The sequence below is a fragment of the Hyla sarda genome, chromosome 3, assembly GCF_029499605.1.
Source record: "Hyla sarda isolate aHylSar1 chromosome 3, aHylSar1.hap1, whole genome shotgun sequence".
Taxonomy (NCBI): Eukaryota; Metazoa; Chordata; class Amphibia; order Anura; family Hylidae; genus Hyla; species Hyla sarda.
This window is the reverse complement of record NC_079191.1, coordinates 336631815-336656327: the sequence shown is the minus strand read 5'-3', so window position 1 is coordinate 336656327 and position 24513 is coordinate 336631815. Positions and strand designations below refer to the sequence as shown.

Below are 24513 nucleotides of genomic sequence, written 5' to 3'. Positions count from 1 at the left end.
AAGGATAGGGGATAAGATGCCTGATCGCGGGGGACCCCCGTGATCTTGCACGCCGCCCCCCCCCCCCCGTTAAAATCAGTCCCCGAAGCACGTTCGCTCTGGGTCTGATTACTGTCAATCACGAGGCCGGAGCATTGTGACATCATGGCTCCGCCCCCTCAATGCAAGCCTATGGGAGGTCACGCCCCCTCTCATAGACTTGCATTGAGGGGTGGGGCGTGACGTCACATGGGGGCGGAGTCGTGACGTCACGGTCTCACGTCACCTTGGTCGGGAGCCGAAGCCTCCACGTTTCGGGAGCCGCAACAGGTAGGTCCTGCAGCCGAGATCCCGGGGGTCCCCAGCGGCGGAACCCCCCGCGATCTGACATCTTATCCCCTATCCTTTGGATAGGGGATAAGATGTCTAGGGGCAGAGTACGCCTTTAAAGGCTTTTTTTCGGATAAATAATATTCAATGTGTAGAGTATCACTATCTCATTCTTTTTACCCCAGAGACCTATGATGAATTCCGATATGTAAAATCTATGAAAAAAATTCATATATCCTGTCAGTAGAGACAATAGATAGGGACAGTTGTCTGAAGATGAGCACAATAATGTCTAATATAGAGTAATCTATGACAACACATCATCTGAAAAGTTAGCTCTTCATTTTGTGTGAGAATCCGCCAGGCCCATCTAATCAAATAGAATACGGGAGGTATTCATATGTATTATGTATTTTTTTTTTAATAAACACACTGATACACAGTATATTATACATCCCTCTCTTATTATTGAGAAATTTCATAGCGTAAACCTGCCTTGTCATCTTCACTCCAGAGATATGATATTATCGAGCTTCATTTTTCAATGTCACGGCTGTCAGTTGTTTTTTACAGCTTTTCAAATTTCGCTTAAGACTGTGTTTTAGTCCTTTATGGTTTGTTAGTTTGTTGGAAAAAGTTGTGAAGGAGACTCGGGAGCAGACGATGACTTTCCAGTGTCCCTGCATTGGCTAAGTGGGCAGTACATCAGTCAAAGAAATACTTTTACTTTTCTTGCTATTTCTCCTTCATATACTTTTGTTGCTTTATAGTAATCAGCTAATGACATGAACCATAAACACAACTGCCAAAATAGATGCTTTAGAAACGTATGGCACATGATCCAGTAGTTAAAGCCAACAGTACCATAAATGTAGGGCACAGGTGTGACGTCTCCCTGCCTACAGTTGACCAAATACAGGTTAAATGATTGACAAGAGAAGACAGAAGCTTTTAATTACTGCTTCTCTTTTCTGTTTTATAGAAAATAATGCAGGAACTCTGCTAACTGTGTTGGACCTGGCAAGCATGGCATGTGATCACTGGGTGCATTTGTGTGGCAAAGAAGCTGAGTTTTTAAAGATCAAGACAGGCTCTGTCGGTGACTACCGTATTTTTCGTCATATAAGACGTACCCAATTTTATGCCGGGAGTTGTAGTTTTGCAACATCTGGAGGTCCGCAGGTTGAAGACCACTGGTATAGGAGGTAGTAATCACGTGTCCCCGCCGCTCCAGACCCATCAACTGCTCGTCACCGCTGCCCTGGATGTCGCCCTCCATCGCTGTTGCCGCGTCCCCGGGGTGTCCCCGTTGCTCCGGAACATCTCTGCTGCCCAGTATCCTCGCTCTCCGTCGCCGCCATCACATCGCTACGCACGCCACTCCTATTGGATGACGGGACGGCGTGCGCGACGACGTGATGACGACGAAGGAGAGCGCCGGCCATGCAGGGGATCCCGGCACAGAGCAGACACCGAGGAGGCAGGTAAGGTCCCTCTCGGTGCAGCCGGGTTAGTGTCACTTTCGCTTCAGACGCGGCGGTCAGCTTTGATCGCCACGTCTGAAGGGTTAATACAGGGCATCACCGCGATCGGTGATGTCCTGTATTTGCCGCGGGTCCCGGCCGTTGATGGCCGCAGGGACCGCCGCGATAGGACAGGGCTTTAATGTGTATTTGCCGCATAAGACGCACCAACTTTTCCCCCCCCAGTTTTGGGGAAGAAAAAGTGCATCTTATACGGCGAAAAATACGGGTAATTCTGCAATAGTGGGCTGGTGTACCTTTAAGTGGGACCCTTTTGGATGCTACAGCTACGGGCTAAACATCCCTTAATATATTCTCCAGTCCTTAAAAGATTTCCCCTATTAACAAGATGTGAACTGCTGTTCCAACTTCTGGGATCCTCACCAATCATAAAAATGAAGGCCCCCGAGTGAATGGATTGGTAGAGCACATGTTCAGCCACCGTATCTTTCTCTGTCAATGAGACTTCTGCACATAGAATTCTGCACTTGCCAATGTTTGAAAGTCCTATATAAAATAAATAAAGCAGTGCTACTCCATTCACTCTGGGAACAATAGACCCCTATGACTAGGGTCGGTGTGGTCAGACCTCCATCGAACATTTAGTTATCTATCCCCTATTCTGTGGATAAGCGATAACTTCTAATCTTGGGATAACCCCTTCAACGCTTTATATTAGCTGGAAAACTATTCGTCTTTGAGGATAACCTCTTTAATACTTTATTGTAATTAGAAAAAGCAAAACAAAATCAAAAGAACATAACATTTAAAAAAAGTTACCTTTTTTTTCCAAAAATTAGCTTTTTGTTAAAAAACACATAAAATATAATAACTACAATAAAAGTAGCTATTAAAAACATTACATAAAGTAGCTATTAAAAATATTACTTTGCCAGCCCATGAATAAAATGCTACGGCCATTAGCCTACAACATGTGAGAACGCACTCTAAAGTGTCTTTTAGGACCAGACCTTGCTCTTGTATGATTGCTGCATATCTAGGTCTAGAGGGGTATAGAAGTGTTCAATCCAGTCCTTAAGCCCCACCAACAGTCCAGTATTTTATCTTTTTTCTATACTATTCCAATGGAGTAACTGAAAAAACCTGGAATGTTGGTGGGGCTTGAGGACTGGTTTGGGGACAACTGGTCGAGTCCTTGTCATTAGATCTATGGTCAGACCTGGATTTACCCCCATATTATCCAGCTTAAGCGAGTTTGCATTTAAACTACATGCTATTATATGACATAATATATATATATATATATATATATATATATATATATATATTATTTAATGTTAGAATAGTAAATAGATTTTCTGAAATTGCTGAATACAGTATATTGTCCCTCCTCTGAATCCAGCAATATCAATAGATATGTAATAATTATTAATATGATTTTGCCCATAAGGTTACACCTGGTATATATGGAACATCAGTAACACTTACAGCTGCTAGGGGGAAATGTGCTGTTGATCTGCTCCATCACATCTGTTAGGTCTGTGCTGGTGTTATGCGGTGGAGACAACACGTCTTCTGTGAATAGATTAATCAAAGTAATAGGCATCAGAAATGAAATGTTAAAAACCTTTAACGTGAAGCCTATCAGCGTTCCGGTGGTTTCTTGTGTTAATAATGGAACGTCTGCTATACATGGCTAATATCCACAATGAGATTCATTCCAGCTCAGGCTTCATAATTGCTGCTTGGAGGAAAATTAAAATTATTCTATCGGGCTCAGTAACAATATAGATCTCTAGTGTGCTGGGCACGGAGTGTCTATACCATCAATATACTGTCATAACTTTCTAAGGTTGGAGGAGGATATAGTCTCCAACGGCAATGATCATTTACATTATTATAACAAATATACTCCTTTTACACAATGATATCACTATTATATCAAGTTATACAATGTCAGAAAACACGAGCAAATATTTTTGATACAACGTTGTATCAAATTAGATGACCAATGACTTGTTCTATATGGAAATAGGTAAAGCTTAAAGGGGTACTCCGCTAGAAAACATTTTTCTTTAAATCAACTGGTGCCAAAAAGTTAAACAGTTTTGTAAATTACTTCTATTAAAAAAATCTTAATCTTTCCAGTACGTATCAACTGCTGTTTTCTCCAAAGGAAGTTCTCTTCTTTTTGGATTTCCTTTCTGTCTGACCACAGTGCTATCTGCTATGCCATTTTAGAAACTGTCCAGAGCAGGAACAAATCCCCATAGCAAACCTATCCTTCTCTGGACAGTTCCTGACTTGGACAGAGGTGTCAGCAGAGAGCACTGTGGTCAGCCAGAAAAGAAATCGAAAAAGAAAAGAACTTCCTGTGGAGCAAATAGCAGCTGATAAGTACTGGAAGGATTAAGATTTTTAACTAGAAGTAATTTACAAATCTGCTTAACTTTTTGGCACCAGTTGATTTAAAGTTTTTTTTTTGCAGCGGAGTACCCCTTTAAATTAAACACAACAGTATGCAACAACCTAAGCTAGAGCCATAAGGCATATAAATTGGTCATGTTTTGCTGTTCGGACTTTTAATATCCCTAATAGGCCAAGTTTCCACACATGTTTTTCTCTGGCGTTTTTTGGAAAACTGCCACTGCAGTTTTTGAGCCAAAGTCAGAAGTGGATCCATAATGGAGGAGAAGTATAAGTAATTTCTTTATATTTCCATTTCCTTCTGAATACACTTCTGTCTTTGACTCAAGAACTGCAGTGGCAGCTTTCCAAAAAGCGCCAGAAAAAAAACTGTGTGGAAACTTAGCCATATAAGGCTATTGCAAATAGAAGTATTGTCCTCAAAGTATTCGTTAACTGTGTGTAACTAAGAACACCCTGGTTTACATTGCCAGGCTGCAAACCTTAAAGGGAAACTATCACTTTCAAATACTTCTGACATGTACAGGCAAAAGAGCTGTACATTTTCACTTGGCACCATTCAGAATTTATTGGATAGCGAATAAGCGTGTATGTAGAGAAAGTCTCATAGACTCCGATCCCACTAATAAAAACTTCTGACATGCCACTATGGAATGTTAGAAGTATTTTGGGAGTGAGAGTTAAAGTGGCTACAACTGTACAGTCTAGGCCAGTGATGGTGAACCTATGGCACGCGTGCCACAGGTGGCATGCCGAGCCCCCTCTGTGGGCACGCGGCCACAGGCCCCCCTCACATTCCGGACATCCCTGTGTCCCGAAAGGTCATTTCGGGACACAAGGATGTCCCGGTTACCTCTCTGCGGCCTCACGTTAGCTTTTAAAATGCAGGGACCGCCGGGAGGTAGAGCACGCAGGGACGTCACGTCACTGACTTCCCGTGCGTGCGCCCGTAAAGCAGAGCAGAGCGGAGCATCGGGGAGGACCGAGGATGACGCGCGCATGGTAAGTGACCAGTGGGACGTCATCTTCGGTGTTCCGACACAGACATACAGCCTCCAGCCATACACTGTATATGGCTGGAGTGGGGGAACACTGCCTCTCTAATGTGGGGGAACACTGCTTGCCTAATGTGGGGGAGCACTGTCTGCCTAATGTGGGGGAACACTGCCTGCCTAATGTGGGGGAACACTGCCTGCCTAATGTCGGGGGAACTTTACTGCCAACCTTGTCAGGGGGCTATACTGCCAACCTTGTGGGGGGAACTATACTGCCAACCTAATGTGGGGGAACTATACTGCACCCAAGCTGGGGGAACTATACTGCACCCAATGTGGGGGAACTATACTGCCAACCCTAATATGCGGGGAACTATACTGCCAACCTAATGTGGGGGAACTATACTGCCAATCTAATGTGGGGAACTATACTACACCCAATGTGGGGGAACTATACTGCCAACCCTAATGTGTGGGGAACTATACTGCCAACCTAATGTGGGGGAACTATACTGCTAACCTAATGTGGGGAACTATATTGCACCTAATGTGGGGTAATTATACTGCTCCTAATGTGGAGAACTATACTGTACCTAATGTGGGGGAACTATACTGCACCTAATATGGGGTAACTCTACTGCATCTAATGTGGAGAACTATACTGTACCTAATGTGGGGGAACTATACTGCACCTAATGTGGGGGAACTATACTGCACCTCTGTACTCTGTGTCTGTGACTCCTGACTGAAGGAAACAGCACGTCCTATGGTGTTAATGCAACTGCTGTTATACTCTATGAGAAGTTATGTAAACTGCACAGAACTGTTTAGCTGTTTTTTCAGCTTCATGATCACCACTAGCAGCCACAAAAAGGCCAGAGCGGGGCCAGGGGGTCCTCAATATCTAGATAGGTGGGACCTGCGTCTATCAGACATATATGGCTTATCCTGTAAATAGGCCATAAATGTTCACATCGGAATACCTCTATAAGCTAGGCGCATATAGGACAAAAATCATTGTTTATATATCTCGTTTATGTCCCCTTAACTTTTTATTAGCTGTGTTTAATATGTCTATGAAAGAACATCATTAAAAATGATAATAAACTCTGGGAACATGGAGCTTGTAACCTGACAGGACATCTCTTGTATCAATGTAAATAGCTATTATAGAATGCTAAATACCTTGCTATATCTACACTAAGTTATTGGCGCTTTAAAAGAGTAAAAAAAGAGCGTCTTTAATCTGCAGACAGTCCAACTCAATTAGAAAACCTGTAAACGTTCCTGTTCCTGTGACAACAGCTGCTGTTTATGTGTGGAAAATAAATCACTCTAGTAAACCTGCTTCCCACCTGTCTGCTGAAACTGTAAGCTGTAATGATGGTCAGCCGAGTATCTGGGAGCTGGCGGCTGCTGCGACACCAACAAAGAGACTCCATTAACCCTGGATTCTGACTCCGGCTGGAATTGAAATAAGACAAAGCAAAATACAAATGATAAGCAAATATCTTCAGAATGAAGCCATAGACACTTAATTTAGACATGCAGGAAAAAAAAATTTAAGAAATATACAATAATTATATATATATATATATATATATATATATATAATATTATATACATTTCTATATACTCAGTTACACATGACCATATATCAGCCTTAATATAATTTAACCCTCACAGTATTCAGTCAAAAATGGAGCATACAAACTGTTTCCAATATAATTATGTTGACTATAATTAAGACAGTTTATTAAAATATAGTTTATTGTGTTAAAGGAGGTTAGTTACCGCATTTCAATTGCTAAATATGGAATATTATTAATCCATCCAGAATTCTTCAGATCAGAGCTCCAAGACAGAGTTCTGCACTTGCTGCTTCTCTTCACAAAACTTAGTTACCTGATAAAATTCTCTTTACCTGCACCTGCCATTAGGGGGAGCTCACTGTATAGGAATAGTGTGCATATTCATATTAAATTACATAAATAAATGAATAAATGAATCAATTTAATTTATTTATGTAAGTATGATATGCACACTATATAGAGTAATGCTCCGGTTTGAATATGAATATAATAGTGAGAAAAAGTTTCAGCTGGTAGCAATATGTCACATCCAGTTATGTAAGTAGTGGGGGAGATAAGAACACGTTGGCATTTATTAATGTACTGATGAAGGGGTGAACCCCGAAACGTGTTGGGTTGCTATTTTATTGTATGTTTTATTGTTAAAATAATGGTAAGAACTACTGAACTTAGTCCTGGAACAATATGTGCCTGGTACAGAACCACTAGTGTGTATGAGCCTGTGAAGGTATATGTAAAGAGCTGACTTGTGAGTTGAGTGATGAAGAGAGATTCCTCCCCTCTGAAGTAAGTATATTTCAGGGCACTTAAAGTAGTAAAACAAAAAAAAAAAAAATGCGGATAGGGGGAAAATGTCAGATCGTGGGGGGCGGCTGACCAATGGAACCCGCTTGATCTCCTGCAGCTGCTGCAACTCTCTACATGAATTAAGTGTGTCTATCCCTGCGATCTGACAGTTATCCTCTATCGTGTGGAAAGGGGATACATTTTTTATAGTGGACTACTCCTTTAAGGGAGAAAGTAAAAGAGACAGAAACTATGGTCATGCTCGCTTTCCAATATATTTCCATTATTCTTCTTGTGCCCACAAAGTAATGATTCAATTATTATCATATTTTGTTTTCTTGAATTGCTCACAAAGATGATTCCGGGTAAAAGACCCCTCTCTCTCTCTCTCTCTCCAAATTTTCTACGCACAAATTGGACCTTTGTGGGTCCTTTCAAAATATTGCACAATAAACCTAAATAAAGCCAAACTGGGAAGTTATATGGGGTTTGTTTTTAAAATCTTAACACATATATATGCTCAAATGAACACCATTAAGGGTGTAATGGGCTATATTATGTTTATTATAGCATATAGTTCATCATTTTGAATCTTTCATGTGGCTTAGGGCAATAATACAGCAGAAAAGATAATATGTAAGGCTTTATAGGGTTTACAGAAAATATGACTAGATTGAATGTAACAAGTAACTAACATACCCGTAGGGCTATGGCCTTGTGATTTGTCAGAGAATTAATAAATCATAAACTACATACAGTAGTATAAATACAATTTAATGTAAAGCTGTCAACACAAACTAGCAAATGGAAAAGTAATGCCTACCATGGGAACATTTTTTTGTTTTTGTTTAAACTCCCTTGGAATATGGTAGTGCGCACATAAGAACCAGTTAGACTTTGGTTTGCATTATTAAAAGGAAATCTGGTTGCTGTAGGCTATACCAGCTAATTCCATCAGAAGAAGCCTCGAAATATTCTGCTGCGCTCTTCAATTTTATTATATGTGGAAATGCTTAAAGCAATTTAGGTTTAAGAAGCATCTTCTCATATATGGGCAGTATGGGAATGGGGTTCTTTGAGACACCAGATAAATACTTTTTGACAGGCCATATTCCCATCTATACAAAATCTGTTTGTATCTATTTCTTAAGTTCTTTGATTATTATTTTGTTAAAGCACATGTAAAGCACAGAATACTTACAGCCATCACTAACATGTTTGATGTAATAAAATAGTTAAAAGAGCACAAGAACAGGTTTAGTACACACATCTATACTGACATACTACTCAGGGATAAATATAAATCAGACAGGGTCCTGGTGAACATGAAGTCACTGGATTTGTGTTAAAAACTCTAGGAAGCCATCACTGAAGTTAAAAAAAGTTTGAGGGGTGTAAGGGGTGAGCAGAGAGGCACACCATACACCCCATAGCTTGTTGATTTTTCTTAGGCCTCTTTCCCATTTGTGTTGGAGGCTTCAGAGTCTCCATCACAGATTCCACTCAAAACCGAAAAACAGACCTGGGCAGTCATTTGCACAACAAACCCCAACAGATGCCAACAGATTTAATTGACTTTAATAGGGTCCATTGTGTTTCCATCTGGTGTTTGATTATTTAGCAGGATTGGACAAATTGCAGCAGGAATCTTTGTCTGACTAAGCACCCCCCCCCCCCCCCACCCATGAAGCTCCAACGCAGATGGGAGCCTTATTATTAGGACCCAATGTCTGTTTTGGCCTGAATGTAGTCAGCTAGTGACTATGTTCAGGTCATAAGTACGTCTTTAGACCCATAAGTAAGGTCTGCTGTGCTTTTTGGTCTGACCCCAAATATATATATGCTCAGAACATGACCCAAAACAGTAGCTATGTTAAATGGTCTAATGTCAGCTCCAAACGGGCCTGTTTCATGCAGGGCCCTATAGGCACTAATAAATTAGGGGCTTTTTAAAGCATGGGCCCACCAATTGGTTCTCTAAATGCCGGTGTGACGATGCATGCCCCTGACTGCCATTATTACTGGTCAGAGCCTTCTGTAGCTTGGGATCTCCTTTAATAATAGATGTCAGAAGATTATAAAACCTTTATGAGCAGCACCATTATTTTCTACTTGTCATGGTGATACACACAGACATCTGCTGGAAAAACCCCATCGTATTTTTTCATTCTAGAAACCCGCCGGGAGACTTTAATGAAAACAATTGTATAGAAGAAACATTGGCAAGGCCCGCAGTGACCAATTTGCTTTCATTTTTCTGATAGATTCTTCTGGAGGAAAAATATTAGTATTTCAAGGTAGCTGTAAAATAGTTGTGACAAATGACGACCACTAGATACAAAATAATATCTATTTGTCACAACAGGAAAAGTCTTCAAAAATGATATTACATTAATCGTTATAAAATATATTGTAAGCCTAATAAAACAAAACATTATAAAGAAACATCTTTACTGAAGCTGCAACAGCTTATGCTTTGTTATGTTCAATATACAAAATAAAAATAACATAAGGTGAATAAGACCGTAATACCATATATTACAAACTTGAAAAGGAAGCAGAGAACACAAATCTATACTGGTTTTACTTAATATTGTAACATACCGTATTTTTCGATGTATAAGACGCACTTTTTCTTCCCCAAAACTGGGGGGAAAAAGTTGGTGCGTCTTATACGGCAAATACACACACCTATTGCGGCAGTGATGCCCTGTATTAACCCTTCAGACGCGGCGATCAAAGCTGACCGCCGCTCAGTCGGGCTGTTCGGGACCGCTGCGGTGAAATCGCGGCGTCCCGAACAGCTTACAGGACACCGGGAGGGACCTTACCTGCCTCCTCGGTGTCTGCTCCGTGCCGGGATCCCCTGCATGGCCGGTGCTCTCCTTCGACGTCATCACGTCGTCGCGCACGCCGTCCCGTCATTCAATAGGAGCGGTGTGCATAGCGACGTGATGACGGCGACGGAGAGCGCGGATCCCGGGGAAGAAGACGTCCGGAGCGTCGGGGACACCACGGGGACGCGGCGACAGCGACGGAGCGACATCCAGGGCAGCGGTGATGAGCGGTGATGGGTCCGGAGCTGCAGGGACACGTGAGTACTACCTCCTCCAGTGGTCTTCAACCTGCGGACCTCCAGATGTTGCAAAACTACAACTCCCAGCATGCTGGGAGTTGTAGTTTTGCAACATCTGGAGGCCCGCAGGTTGAAGATCACTGTTGGGTTCAGAATCTTTTTTTTCTAGATTTTGCACCTTTAAAATTGGGTGCATCTTATATGCCGGTGCGTCCTATAGGGCGAAAAATACGGTATCTAACAGGTAACCAACACCATGAAAATTCTGTATTTTTCTCTTTAACAGAAAAGTACTGTATATTTGGTACCTGCTCCAACAGCTGGCGTAACCGGTGAAGCTGCGACTCTAACTGCTTGTTATGGTCTTCTAATATTTGCATCCTGGCTTCAAGTCGTCCTTTGTGCTGTCTTAGTAGTTTTGCTTCAGCAATGAGTTCTGCATCCTCGGATGTGTGTTGAAGTGAGGCCAGCGAGTCAGGGGGTGAAGATGGAGGGCTCAGTCCTTTTTTCATATGCTGTGCTTTTAACTGTTCGTATTCAACTTTCAAATTCCTGTTGAAATGTATAAATCTTTATATGAAACAGTTACTTATCTTATAATTGTATAAGCATGCATGGACTGAATATAGCACTGATACAGGACTTGTTTCTTGTCAAATGGGTCCATTTTGGCACCACAGCCAATTTTACTTTTGTAGCATTTCGTCATTGTCAAAACCAAACTTTATGGGTTAGGCTTGGGCTACATGGTGATCTTGATCTACCAGTGTGTGGATCATGCTGCATCGCATCTTAGATAGATTTCTTGCTATTGAGTCACGGTCACAGGCTCCTGTGGGTCGCAGTGTGGCCTCATTTACTTGCATTTGCTACGACGTAGTGCAATCCACATGGTGTGACACAGCGATTTTTGTCTGTGTGACACCTGTTATGGCCAAAATATAAAGCCCCTATAATGGACAGCATGGGAGTGGAGGGAGCCCATGACAGGGAATGTTATAAAAGCAAAACGAACGGTGGGAAGGAAAGGATTAAGGATAGGTGCGGTCAGAGGAAGGGGGGTGGCATTAGGTGAGGTCTTAAGGGGGTGTGGGCCAGGAGAAGGGGTCAGTTAGTGAGGGCAGGGAATGAGTTACCTGCCTGCCTTGTATGTTTTTTTTTTTTCAATGTAATATCATTCCTTTTCAACTTAAAGGAGTAGTCCAGTGGTGAACAAGGATAAGGATAGGGGAAAAGTTGCAGATCGCGGGGGGGGGTCCGACCACTGGGGCCCCCCGCGATCTCCTGTACGGGGCCCCGACAGCCCGCGCGAAGCGGCGGCCGACACGCCCCCTCAATACAACTCTATGGCAGAGCCGGAGCGCTGCCTTCGGCAATCTCCGGCTCTGCCCTAGCGATGTATTGAGGGGGAGTGTCTGCCGCCGCTTCGTGCGGTGGTCGACATCCGCTATCTGGCCGGAGAGCCTGGCCCCCATACAGAGAGATCACAGGGGGCCCCAGCAGTCGGACCCCCGCCCGCGATCTCAAACTTATCCCCTATCCATACGTTTTTCACCACTGGACTACCCCTTTAAGTAACCATAAATATAACGGTGTTCAAATAATATGTATGGGTAGGAATAACTTATTTTTACAAGTGGCTTCTACTTCTTTCATGTATTCAATTGTGGCTGGTAGCTAAATAAATGTTGGAAGTCACCACAAAATGTCAGTGACTACCAAAGGTTAAAAACTTTGGTTGGTTTTGCTGGTACGATCTCCAGCAAAGCATCATAAGAGGTTAATGAAAAGCAAAATGTGTTTAGGGCCAATGTAGAAAACATGGAAAATAATACGATTATATAAATATATATGCATATTTGTATGCAGATTAAATCTACATATGTTATATATAAATTATTTTCTTAACCCAAGATACAGCAAAATAATTAGAATGCACATGGATCATCATATACTATACCTCTGCTCCTCCTCCAGATCAGCAATGATCCGTTCCAGCTCTCCTCTTTCTTCCTTTTCTACAGACTTAAGGATCTGGGCTGGGCTCTGTGGCTGACCTAAGGGTGACTCTCCTCCCAATGTGTGACAGTACTGCTGGATCAGGGCATGTTCATCATCACTAGAAGTTTAATAAAAACATATGCTAAGGATCTTTAGATGCACAATACCTATAAGACATATGTCACCAGGAGATACCCTGAAAAGTTAAAGGAGTTATTTTTTATTGATGGTCTATCTTCTGTTAATACACAATCAATATCAGATCATTGGGCTCTGATCAGTGCTGGTACACAATGAGGCTGCAGTGCGTGAACAAGTGCTGAGGTCTCTTCCTACAGATGATCAGTAGGGTTGGGTGATCATGTTGAGTGCTGGATCCCCACTAATAGGCCTCAGGATAGGTCATTGATTTTAAAAAGCTGAATGACCCCTTTAAAGTTCATTGAAACCTTTTGTATCCATTAAATACCACTGTAAATGCCCCCTATAAATAAGGATGATACTTCCACAAGCATAATCTCATTCAGAAATTCATGCAGATAGAAGTTACCACTATGTAAGTACCCTCAATCCATATGAAAGTCTTATGGCCCATACATTGTCATTTACATTTAGTGTTGTCATTCAAATATCCCTAGAGTGAAGTATTGGAGGTCATTGGTGGGTACACATGCACCTATGGATTATACGTTGTTAGTCCTTTCCTTTGTGCTAACAACTTCATAGATCAAAAGCCACAAAGCCGGTTTGCTGTCAGTGACTTCTTGCTGTCACTATTGCAATATAATGCCAACATCTCTGTAAAGTAAATAAACTCTAATGAAGTCTGGCTTTAGCTCCAACTTCTAATTTAGTAATTAAGGAGCTCCAAGTTCGACACAAACTCATTATAGTTTTAAAATCTTCTACTGATAAAAAAACTTTAATTACCTGGTGGAAATTCTATTTTACTGAAGAAGAAGAAGCAACAAAAATCATTTTGGTTACTGATCAAGAACCTTAAAGGGGTACTCCGCTGCTCAGAGTTTGGAACAAACTGTTCCGAATGCTGGAGCTGATGCAGGGAGCTCGTGACACCATAGTCTCACCCCCTCATGATGTCACACCCCCTCAATGCAAGTCTATGGGAGGGGACATGACGGTTGTCACGCCCCCTCCCATAGGCTTGCATTGAGGGGCGGAGCGCGACATCACACGGGGGCGGGGGCGTGACGTCAAACGCAGCTCGCCCTGTAGTCGCCGGTAATCAGTCCCAGAGCGAACACGCTCCGGGGACTGATTACAAACGGGGTGCCGCTTGCAAGATCACGGGGGTCCCCAGCGGCGGGACTCCCTTGATCAGGCATCTTATTACCTATCCTTTGGATAGGGGATAAGATGTCTAAGCACCGGAGTACCCCTTTAATCCTTCTAATAATTATGAGCTGCTGAAGTTGAGTTGTTCTTTCCTGTCTGACAACAGAGCTCTCTACTGACATCTCTGCTTGTCTTGGGAACTGCACAGAGTAGAAGAGGTTTGCTTCTACTCTGGACAGTTCCTGAGACAGGTGTCATCAGAGAGCACTTAGACAGAAAAGAACAACTCAACTTCAACAGCTCATAAGGACTAAGATTTTTTAACAGAAGTAATTTACCAATCTGTTTAACTTCCTGGAGCCAGTTGATATATAAAAAAAAGTTTTGTCCTGGATAACTCCTTTAACAGCTGCTGTATACTATAGAGGACGTTGTGTAGTCTTTCCAGTTAGATACTGTGCTCTTTGATGCCTCTGTCTGTGTCAGGAACTTTCCAGATCAGGAGAAGTTTGCTATGGGGATTTACTTCTACTCTAGAAAGTTCCTGACACAGACAGAGATGTCAGCAGAGAGCACTGTGGTCAAACTGGAAAGAACTACACAACTTCCTATGGAGAATACAACAGCTGATGAGTAATGGAAGGGTTAAGATTGAGTCCCAGCTGTGCTGTTAGTATCAGGAACTGTCCAGAGAGTGAGCATATCCACATACAAACCTCTCCTGCTCTGGACAGCTCCTGACATGGACAGAGCAGGCAGTAGGGAGCACTGTGTCCGACTGGAAAGATTACACAATTTCCTTCGGAACATAAAGCAGCTTAATATTTTTATAAACATTTTTAAATTTATGACACCAGTTGATTTGACTGAAACATTTTTCTCTGGACTACCCCTTTAAAGGCGGTATTTGTGCCTTACAAAAATTGTCTTTTACTAACTCAAAAAAAAGGGCATTGGGAAGAATGAGTCTACATACGATCCCTACATAAAGATAAACCCTTTTGTTTTTTTGTTTTAATTGAGATGAGTGTGAACTAAGCAAATAACTCTTCATTTTAAGAATATTGTTATCGTACCCCCTCCCCTATTGTTCAGTGTTGTCCCTCTCATCTTGTGTAATGTGAAATATGTCTGTTTTTGTGCCTCGTCCTGGGGCCTTTCTTTTCTTCTTGCCCTATTGATTGCATTGTTTTTTTTTTATTGAGTTTATGTCCGGTCCTCATTACTACTCCAACATTCTGGTAAATTTTTGCCTTATTAATGCTCATTATTTTTCTTTTTGCTGAACATGTTTTCTCTTGAGTAGTATTGCATCTTCTTGCTTATTATTATTATTTTTTTGCCTAGTGTTTGCTAGTGATGCTGTTGTATTTCATTTAATGCTTTTACTTGTATTTGGAAAATCTTTTCAATAAATATACAGTAAAAAAAAAAAACATTGTTGTCCGATTAATACAAGTGTTCATTGAGCACCCTAAACATTTTATGTAAGCAAGTAACACGAGACACAGTGCCTCCAGGAGGTCTAAAGTAGTCCGAGACAAACCTCCTGTTTCATCATTGGTTCAGGTTGCTGCTATTGCCACCTCTGGCTTCTCAGAATGGCTACTGTATATAAAGATAAGTCTATGGCATCTCTGCAGGACGTCAGTGCATGGAGAGCTGAATTCTATTGTAGCAAGGATAGAATGATTATACAGTACGGATTACTAAACCACCAATGAGAAAAGCAGATCATCTAATTGCCACTAATATAATAAGGATGAAATAAAATTAACTTCGTACAGAGGAACCTTTAAATGCTTTTGCCTCTTAAATCCTACTCATTGTAATCTTTCAGGATAGCCTATGGGGCTCAAATGTGATAATACGGTATATGTAATTGTTCTGCAGCTTTCATATATTCCTTCTATCACAATGAGATGCCACTGAATTACAAACCTATACATATTTAATAGTGATTATTAAGTGTTCAGCTGAGTGGAGGATGAGCAGTGTGAACAGCGGCCTGTGATAATAGGCTCTCACGTCTCTGGTTTCACGTGCTCTCTGGTTTAATTAGTGTATGAAGAGTCCTTAAACTGCACAATCCAAGAACAAAGACAGTCGGGTCATTAGGAGCTGAAACTTCAATAAACCACTATAGGATCAACAAGAGATAGATTCAGGCACTAAGATAGGAACATCATTTCTTATTCCAGCCTCACTCTGCTATTTACAGGGAAGAATTTGTAGCAGCGTTAATGAATCTAGGGAATGGGTTATAAATAGCAACTATTAAATGCAATGGAGCATATATGGGTTAGAATAGGAAACAATGGCAAAACTACCGCTGACAATATTTTATACAGAGTTTGATGTTTTAAAGGTAATTGCTTCACCAAAAATGTTTTTTTCATTATCAGAGCCAGATACTAAAACATGTTATTATTACTCATTTATTTCTATTTATTTATTTTTTGTACGTTATTATGGGGGGGTCATATTCCCTGAGCCTCGGCTTTGCTCTAAAAACCATCAATGAGGCTGAGTTTCCATTTGATGTTGGTTTTTTTTGTTGGTGTTTTTTCAAAGGGGTGGACACAGGAAAAGGAAAAACTGCCACAGGAGAAATAATGCAACTATTTTTTTTTTTTGTTTGTTTTTTTGCCAAAAAGACATTGCCAAAAAGCCAAGTGGAAACTTAACCTTAGAGCCATATTTTACAGCAGCCACATGGACACAGGACAGAATAGTCTGGAGCTGACTTACTGACTTCTATAGGAGAGTGTTCTGGGCATGCTCTGTAACCTGGGCAGAGGTCACTGTGCAAGGAGGGGGAGGAGGTGAGCTATAAGTTTCACTTACTGTGAATGGCGGATCCTCTGTATACATATATATATATATATATATATATATATATATACACCTTTCAATGTAATTCTGTCCTGGAGGGAAGACTGCTGAAAAGTTTTCTTCTGTTTTACAAAACTGAAAGTGTGAGCTTTTTTTTAGACTTAGTAGCCATAATAAAAACTGCAAGATTTCTGCATTATTTCAAATATTGATAGTAATAATGAAAATTACAAAAAACTTATATTGCCAAAAATTCTTACAAAAATATGGTTGACATAAAAGTATATTACCTATATTATAAATGGTTTATGAAATTTGGAAGACTGGTCTATTTTCTTTCTAGAATTAACTGCAATACCAAAAAAAAAAACAACCAATATACAAGAAGTGTGCTGTTTCTGGAGGGAATATGTCCTTTTTTCTATTAAATCACATGCAGCACCATCACATTTATATAGAACGTAATGAATAAATAATTTGCAAAGACAAAATAATATTAAAGACAGTAGAGAAGAACTCGCATTGTGATCTAAAGCATCTCAGAAATAAATACATTGATCAATTCTTTGATATGATAACTGAGAAATGTTCGGCAGCAGTTGACCAGATGTGTATGTCTCACCGGCAGATTAACCTGCTACTTAAGATAACAACCGCTAAGATGAATTGCTATGAGAAGACATTATTACTAATAGAATTGTATGACTTTCAAGGGCTACTCCTCTGCCCTAGCATTTGGAACATTTTGTTCCGAACGCTGGTTGCCGGCTGCGAGGGTTGTGACGTCATAGCCACGTCCCTTGTGACATCAAACCACGCCCCCTCAATGCAAGACTATGGGAAGGGGCGTGTTGACGCCCATAGACTTGCATTGAGCGGTGTGTCGTGACATCACGAGGGGCATGGCCGTCAAGTCACGACCCCCGCAGCCGGCACCCAGCATTCGGCACAAAATGTTACAAACGCTGGGGCAGAGGAGTACCCCTTTAAGGCCACCTGTTGGTGTTCTCTGTTACCTTAAAGATGTAGTCATTAGAAACAGACAGATATACAGTCATTATGATATAGGGCTGTTTGATACTAAGCTTGTCAAGAAGTGTCAGCTTAGTATTTATTTGTGATGCTGTCACCTAACATTAACTAAAGATTTTGATACCTTGAGATTAAATTACAACAAATACATTCTGACTATTAACCTTCATTAGCCTGAAGAGACAAATTCAATTTCAACCTTCAATTGGCCACTTATTTGCAAAAATAGATTAGAGAGGTTTATAATATCCCCAGATGATTAATTTATAATTCATGAATATGTATGGAAAACATACAGAAAAGACTGGTAATACCGTCAGCAGAACATTCTCTCAGCTAAAACGTACTAGTAAACCACAACATTCTTTCACTTTCTTGCTGCCTGAACCACAAGTCAACAGGCATCCATCCCCTGATACTTTTTCTCCAGCCTTGTTTGGGAGCAGGGTGGGATCTATCCACCAAGGCTGGTGGGGAAGTCAGAAGCCACTGGGGATCCCCATGATGCGTGGTTTAGGCAGCATAAAAGTGATGACAGGTTCCCTTTAATGAAAACTAAAAAGCATAAAGGCAAGGAAGTGCAGAAGGTGCCAGCACAGAAGACTCTTACTAGTGCATATGACCAACTGGGGTGCCAATCTAGGATCATTGGTGTTAGCAGAGGGCACTGCAGTCTGCCTGGAAAGAACTACACAACTTCCTGTGACGCATACAGCAGCTGATAAGTACCTGAAGGGTAAGATTATTAAATAGAAGTAATTTACAAATCTGTTCAACTTTCTGGCACCAGCTGATTTGAAAACATTTTTTTCACCGAAGTACCACTTTAAACAAATCTTGGACCCCAAGCTGTGCTGAGACTCTTTTGAGGTGCCAATCTAGGATATTAAATAAGTATCAGCACAGCTTGGGGCCCAAGCTTTGTTTAAAGGGGTACTCCAGTGGGAAAAAAAAATTCTAATCAGCTGATGCCAGAAAGTTAAACAGATTTTAAAGTACTTCTATTTAATAATCTTAACCCTTCCATTACTCATCAGCTGCTGTATGCTTCACAGTAAGTTATGTAGTTCTTTCCAGTCTGACCACAGTGCTCTCTGCTGATGGCTCTTTCTCTGCCAGAAACTGTCTAGAGTGAAGCAAATCCCTATAGCAAACCTCCCCTGATCTGGACACTTACTGACACAGATTGAGGCGGCAGCAGAGAGCACTGTGGTCAGACTGGAAAGAACTACACAACTTCCTCTGGGGCATACAGCAGCTGGTAAGCACTGAAATATTTTTAAATAGAAGTAATTTACAAATCTGTTTAACTTTTTGGCACCAGTTGATTTGAAAACAATTTATTTTTTAAACCCTGCCTTACATTAAAGCAGATGTTTGAAAAAAGAAAATATTTTTTAAAGGGCTAATGTTTTCAGTCTCAACACAAGGATATTCCAAGCCGTTCTAGCGCCGACATGTTCTGCCGGCACTCCGCTGTCTGTGATTGTCGGCATGGAAATCTTCTGTGTAAACATGCCACCATGTGAACATAGCCAAACACAATCTTGTTATGCACTCAATAGCACCCCATAACATTACTGAGCTGAGCCCCCTCATCTTTTTGTATAAATACAGAAACTGGGCACATAAAAATGCATGCAAAGCATCTGCATGACCTAATGAGAAATATATATATAAGCATTTTTTTTTTCAGTGATATATCAGGTATGCTTCAACTAAAGCAGATAAGGGAGTATGAGGTTTCATCCACATTTGGATCCTGTTATTTAGTGTTCACGATTAAAGGAAATATTATGATCATAATAATAATTACAACAATTATCTTGTTATAATTAGTCTCCCAAGTATTATGGTGTTGTCTTATATGTGATTAGAAGAAAAAAATAATCATACAGAGCATTAGAAACGCCTGACATTTCCCTCAGTTCTGTATAATGAAGTCTTAATAATTACTGCAGATTTTTCTTCTAAATGCCGGGCTGATCTGACTGCTCTGGTTCTTCATTTTTTTCCCTACACCATCTATTTTATTCAAGGAAACAAATGTTTATAGTAATTTCATTATTTTCTAAAAGCAATACACCATATAAAACAGTTTTTTCCTCTACAATCTCCCCTAAAATGTTTTTTTCTGATGGTGTTTTTGCATTGTATTTAGGCAATTTTTGTTCTTTTTTTAAAATGTAGCATATTTTTTAGGTATGGTGGGTTGTAGTTTTTTTTTTTTTTTTTTTTTAAGAGTTATTTGTTTAATAAGTTTTTGACATGCAATTTTTATATACAGAGAAGGCTATAGAGAAATGCCTGAACAAAAACTAATAAAAAAAAAAAAGTCTGTATAAAGAGGGTTTGATGACCCCCTTTAGGCTAACCCCTTTTCAAAAATACTTAAACCAAGAAATCCCACCCCTTACCAGACTTCAATCTCTAGGTATAGGCTGCAATTAGTCATGTTTGCAACCTCCAGTTCCTGCAACACAGCATCTTTATGCAGCTATTCTACCTAAAGAAGCTACTTTCTTTTCACTATTTTTTTTAAAGTTTATTATGTCTCTGGTTAAAATTTTAACAAAAAAGAGATCTGGCAAAAAAAAAAAAAAATAATAATAATCTATATAAAAAAATTCCACTAAAAAAAGAATACAACATTTTTTACAGCAGGCAATCTACTATTCTCTGTCAAGTGTTTGTAGTTCCACAGTAAATTGAGTTCCTAGTTAACAGGAGTACAACCGCTATAACCCTATAAGTTTAATGTGCTATGCATATCGCTACTATAACTCATGTTTGTTTCAGTTCCAGACAATACATTTTAACTTCAGTCACTCCAGCCATTTGCCTCTAACTTATCTCATTAACAACCCCCCTCCCCACCACCTACAATTACATTTGCTGGATGTTACATGTACATCCTAAGTGATGAAATATGCATTACTCACATGCTTCCAGTGGCGGAACTGCTGTCAGTAAATAGGGAACCATTAGTCCTTTCCATGTGTGCCAGCCTAAAGAAACAAAGAAACAGTTACCACCAATAAAAACAAATTATATATATATATATATATATATATATATATATATTATTTGTTTTTATTGGTGGTTTATTTACTGGATTAAAGCTGAGAACTAAAATGTTATTAATTTATTTGGTTATTAGAATTCAGAGAATAGAGATTTTGTTTTAAAAATATATTTTTGCCATAACAATTAGATAATACAAAAATATGCATTTCAAAACTATTCCATATTTATCGCTTTGCAAGCAATAGAATCTACACTTTTAATTATATTTTAGCAGCGTTAATATTTTTTAAGGCTCTGGTTGTACACTGGGCTTCGGCTTAGAGGTTTTTTGCTTTGAAGTAAACTTCTTAAACAGTTGTGCGGCAATGAACGATAAACAACATTCTTCCTTTTAATAAATATGTAAATAAGTGTTGAGTAGAAAACAGCAGTATTATCTGCCTCTGCACCCTCTACTATTCATTTCGACTTAACTGAATTGGAGAAAATCTTGTCAGAGACGCACATTGTCTATGTACAACTACGTTGTGATCAAAGACTTGTGAGTTTTCTAGTCTGTATCATATATTTACATAATGACACCTCTTGGTAGGATACTTAGGGACTAATGTGCTGGAGTTAACAGCTTAAGGGAAACATAATAGAATAGGAGTGGGGCTTCCTTTTCTTTAATATGTGAGGGACTACTAATAAAAAACAGATTTCAGGTGAATTTTTTTTTTTTTTACTAATGTACATAAGAATCAGTGAGTTCGTAAAGTTTTTCTTACAAGGGAATCTATCAGATGGCTTCATATCATGTAAATAATCATAGCACCAGATAGTGATTAAAAGCCTTATCATAGGCAGACCTATGTGCTCAGCATTTTTTCATATTTGCAGATAACCAGCAAGTGCCCACAGGGCAGGACAGATCCCCTTAAGTGTCCAGCATTTCCTTTTCCTACAGCACACAGTGTAGAGGCTGTCAATCAAATGCAGAAGGAGGAGAAGGCACACAGTAATAAGACATAGGAAGTTTGGGCACTTAAGGTGATCTGCCCTACTGTTTGGGCACTTGCCACTTATTAGCATATATAAATAATAGAAAACTGTTCAGCTTACAAGAAGTTCACAGGTAGGACAGTGAGGGTGTATTTAAACCCTACCTGGTGTTGTGATTAGTTGCACTATATGAAACTATCCTAATGATTCAGTTTCAAGGTGTACTTAGGGAACTGAATCCATAGGATAAGGGGATAAGTGTCTCATCACGGGGCTCCAATCACTGGGACGCCCATGATCTCCTGTACAGGGCCCGGGCTCTAGCTACCACCTTCCTGGACGAGAGCAAGTGAAGGTCTGCTCAGCCAATAAGGCGGGACATCGCTGCAACTGGTAATTGGCTGAGCAGGCCATCACTTACTCTTGTCCAGGAAAGTGTGGGCCAGAGCATGCCAACAATGTAAGTTGCCAGGGCCTTATACATGAGATTGTGGGATTCCCAGAGGTCGGAGCCCCTTGCGATCACACACTTAATCCCTAACTTGTGGATAGTTTCATTTCCTGGAGAACCCCTTTAATGCTGTATGTAGAGGTCTGTGCACACAAACACATTAAAAAATGTGTATATATTGATTTCATGTTCATGGTTTGGGAGAATAATATCTTCATTATGATTAGAAATAGGCGATTCAAAGTGACAAAGTCATATTCGTTCTGAATTTTATGAAAAAATAGATTCTGAACAAATCCGAAGCTCCTCGTGTTTTGTGGTAACGAATCGCTTCATTCACCGCTTTTTGTGCGGGTCGGGGGGGCTAAAATGTCAGCTAAACATGTGAGGACATGGGGCAAAGAAGGCTGGGAAGGCAGGCAGGCGGGATCACCCTGAATCACAATGCGGCATGCAGCCTATCAGCAGCCAGCTAGCCCTGTGATGTCACAGCCCTATATATTTGGCAGCCATTGCCAATGACGGGCATTTCCCGGACGATTTGCTGAGAGAGCAGAGACTGTGTGTGCGCACTAATCACCTTTACTGACAATACAGATCTTTACAGTGGTGAATCCATTCACCTCAAGCCTGCATTTGTTCTGGCTAGAGAGAGAGCAGACACTGTGTGGTCACTAATCAGCATTACTGAAAATACCAATCAGCACAGGGGAAATCCATTGACCTCAAGCCCGCATCACTGCAGGTAGGCAGGCAGGGAGAGTTTAGAAGTCGTTTCATAGTCTGCCAATTGAGATCATAACATGAAGCACTCCCCATTCAAAGACTGCAAGCAATCATAGTGCAGACAGGCAAAGTTCAAAAGTTGTTTCAGAGTCTGCCAATTTAGTTCAGAACTGGGAGCAATCCCCATTCAAAGACTGAAAGCTACCATAGTGCAGGCAGGGTACAGTTCAGAGAGAGAGGGTACACTTTTTTCTATTGTAACCATACTGGGGTGTATTACTGCAAATAAAAGTGAAAAATATATGCACTCCGCAGTTCTAATTTTTTTTTCTGGTTAAAGCTAATAGGAGGCAGTAAGTGTAATAGCACTAAAAAACTTACGCACTAGATTGTTACGCTTATTTCTGGTGCCACTGTACTGGGGCGTATTACTCTAAATAAAAGTGAACTATATACCCACTCTGCAGTTGTAAGTGTTTTCTGTTTAAAGCGTATAGTGGCCTGTTAGTGTAAAAGCACGGATGTACACACACACACATTGAGTGTTCTGCAAGTTTGTGGCAGAGGACTAAATTTATCATGTGCAGGCAGAGGTTGCAGCAGACTGGGGGCGCGTGGCAGCAGGAGTCACAGCGAGAGGTCTGAGCTCCTGGTATCAGCTAGCGGTTGTGTCTCCACCCAGCAGCCATCATTGATTGGTTAGCTCAGTCATTCACTTCATCCCAAGTGACATCCGACACCCCCAGTCAAGAGTCGGTGGGTTCCTTAGATTCAACCCTTTAGATGGCTTGGCCCGGGAGCAGTCCCTGTCCTCCTACTGCCTCTGTCCTATGCTGTTCCCTCACGCAGAGAAGTATTGTATGCTGTGAGCTCAGCTCCATTATACAGCGAGGACGATCAACTAGAGGACAGGCAGCAGCTACTGCCAAGCCAAGATGTGGAGGAGACATCCGCCACTTCCTCCGCTAGGCGGGCAAGTAGTGATGAGGAGAGTGGTATGGGAGGTGGTGTTGCGAGCGTTCAGGCTCCTGAAACAGACACTGTTGAAGAACTTGAGGATGACATCAGTGATGTGCAGACACAACTCGATGATGATGAAGCCGATCGCACTTGGGAGCCAGGTGCAGGAGGGGCTTCATCATAATCAGGAGAAGAAGGGTGCAGGTTGCCCGTGAGGCAGCAGCTGAGCCAGCAAGGTGGTACCATGGTTGGGAGTTAGCAGCGTGGCAGAAATGGGAAGTCTGGAGACAAACGTGCCAGTTCTCCTCATGCTGCTGCCACCTCCAGGCTCTGTCATTGTGCCGCCCTATGGTCTCGTCATGCTGCTGCCATCTCCAGGCTCTGTCATTGTGCCGCCCTATGGTCTCATCATGCTGCTACCACCTCCAGGCTCTGTCATTGTGCCGCTTTGCGGCCTACATAGACTGCCGCCACCTCCAGGCTGTGTCATTGTGCCACCATGTGATCTCCTTGTTAATCTCTTCAAAATCTT

The 24513-nt window shown here is 41.0% G+C and overlaps 1 protein-coding gene across 12 annotated transcripts in view; it reads right to left on the bottom strand.

The window, feature by feature from the left end:
* The window catches only part of UTRN (utrophin), a 702825-nt gene that overhangs the window by 8995 nt on the left and 669317 nt on the right, over positions 1–24513 (bottom strand). For all 12 annotated transcript variants that reach the window (XM_056567370.1, XM_056567374.1, XM_056567371.1 and 9 more), the window contains 5 exons: positions 20776–20841; positions 12630–12788; positions 10978–11221; positions 6571–6679; positions 3282–3368 (listed from right to left, as the gene is read on the bottom strand). In XM_056567370.1, coding sequence (XP_056423345.1) covers positions 3282–3368; positions 6571–6679; positions 10978–11221; positions 12630–12788; positions 20776–20841 — 665 coding nt within the window. The remainder of the gene's footprint in view (positions 1–3281; positions 3369–6570; positions 6680–10977; positions 11222–12629; positions 12789–20775; positions 20842–24513) is intronic.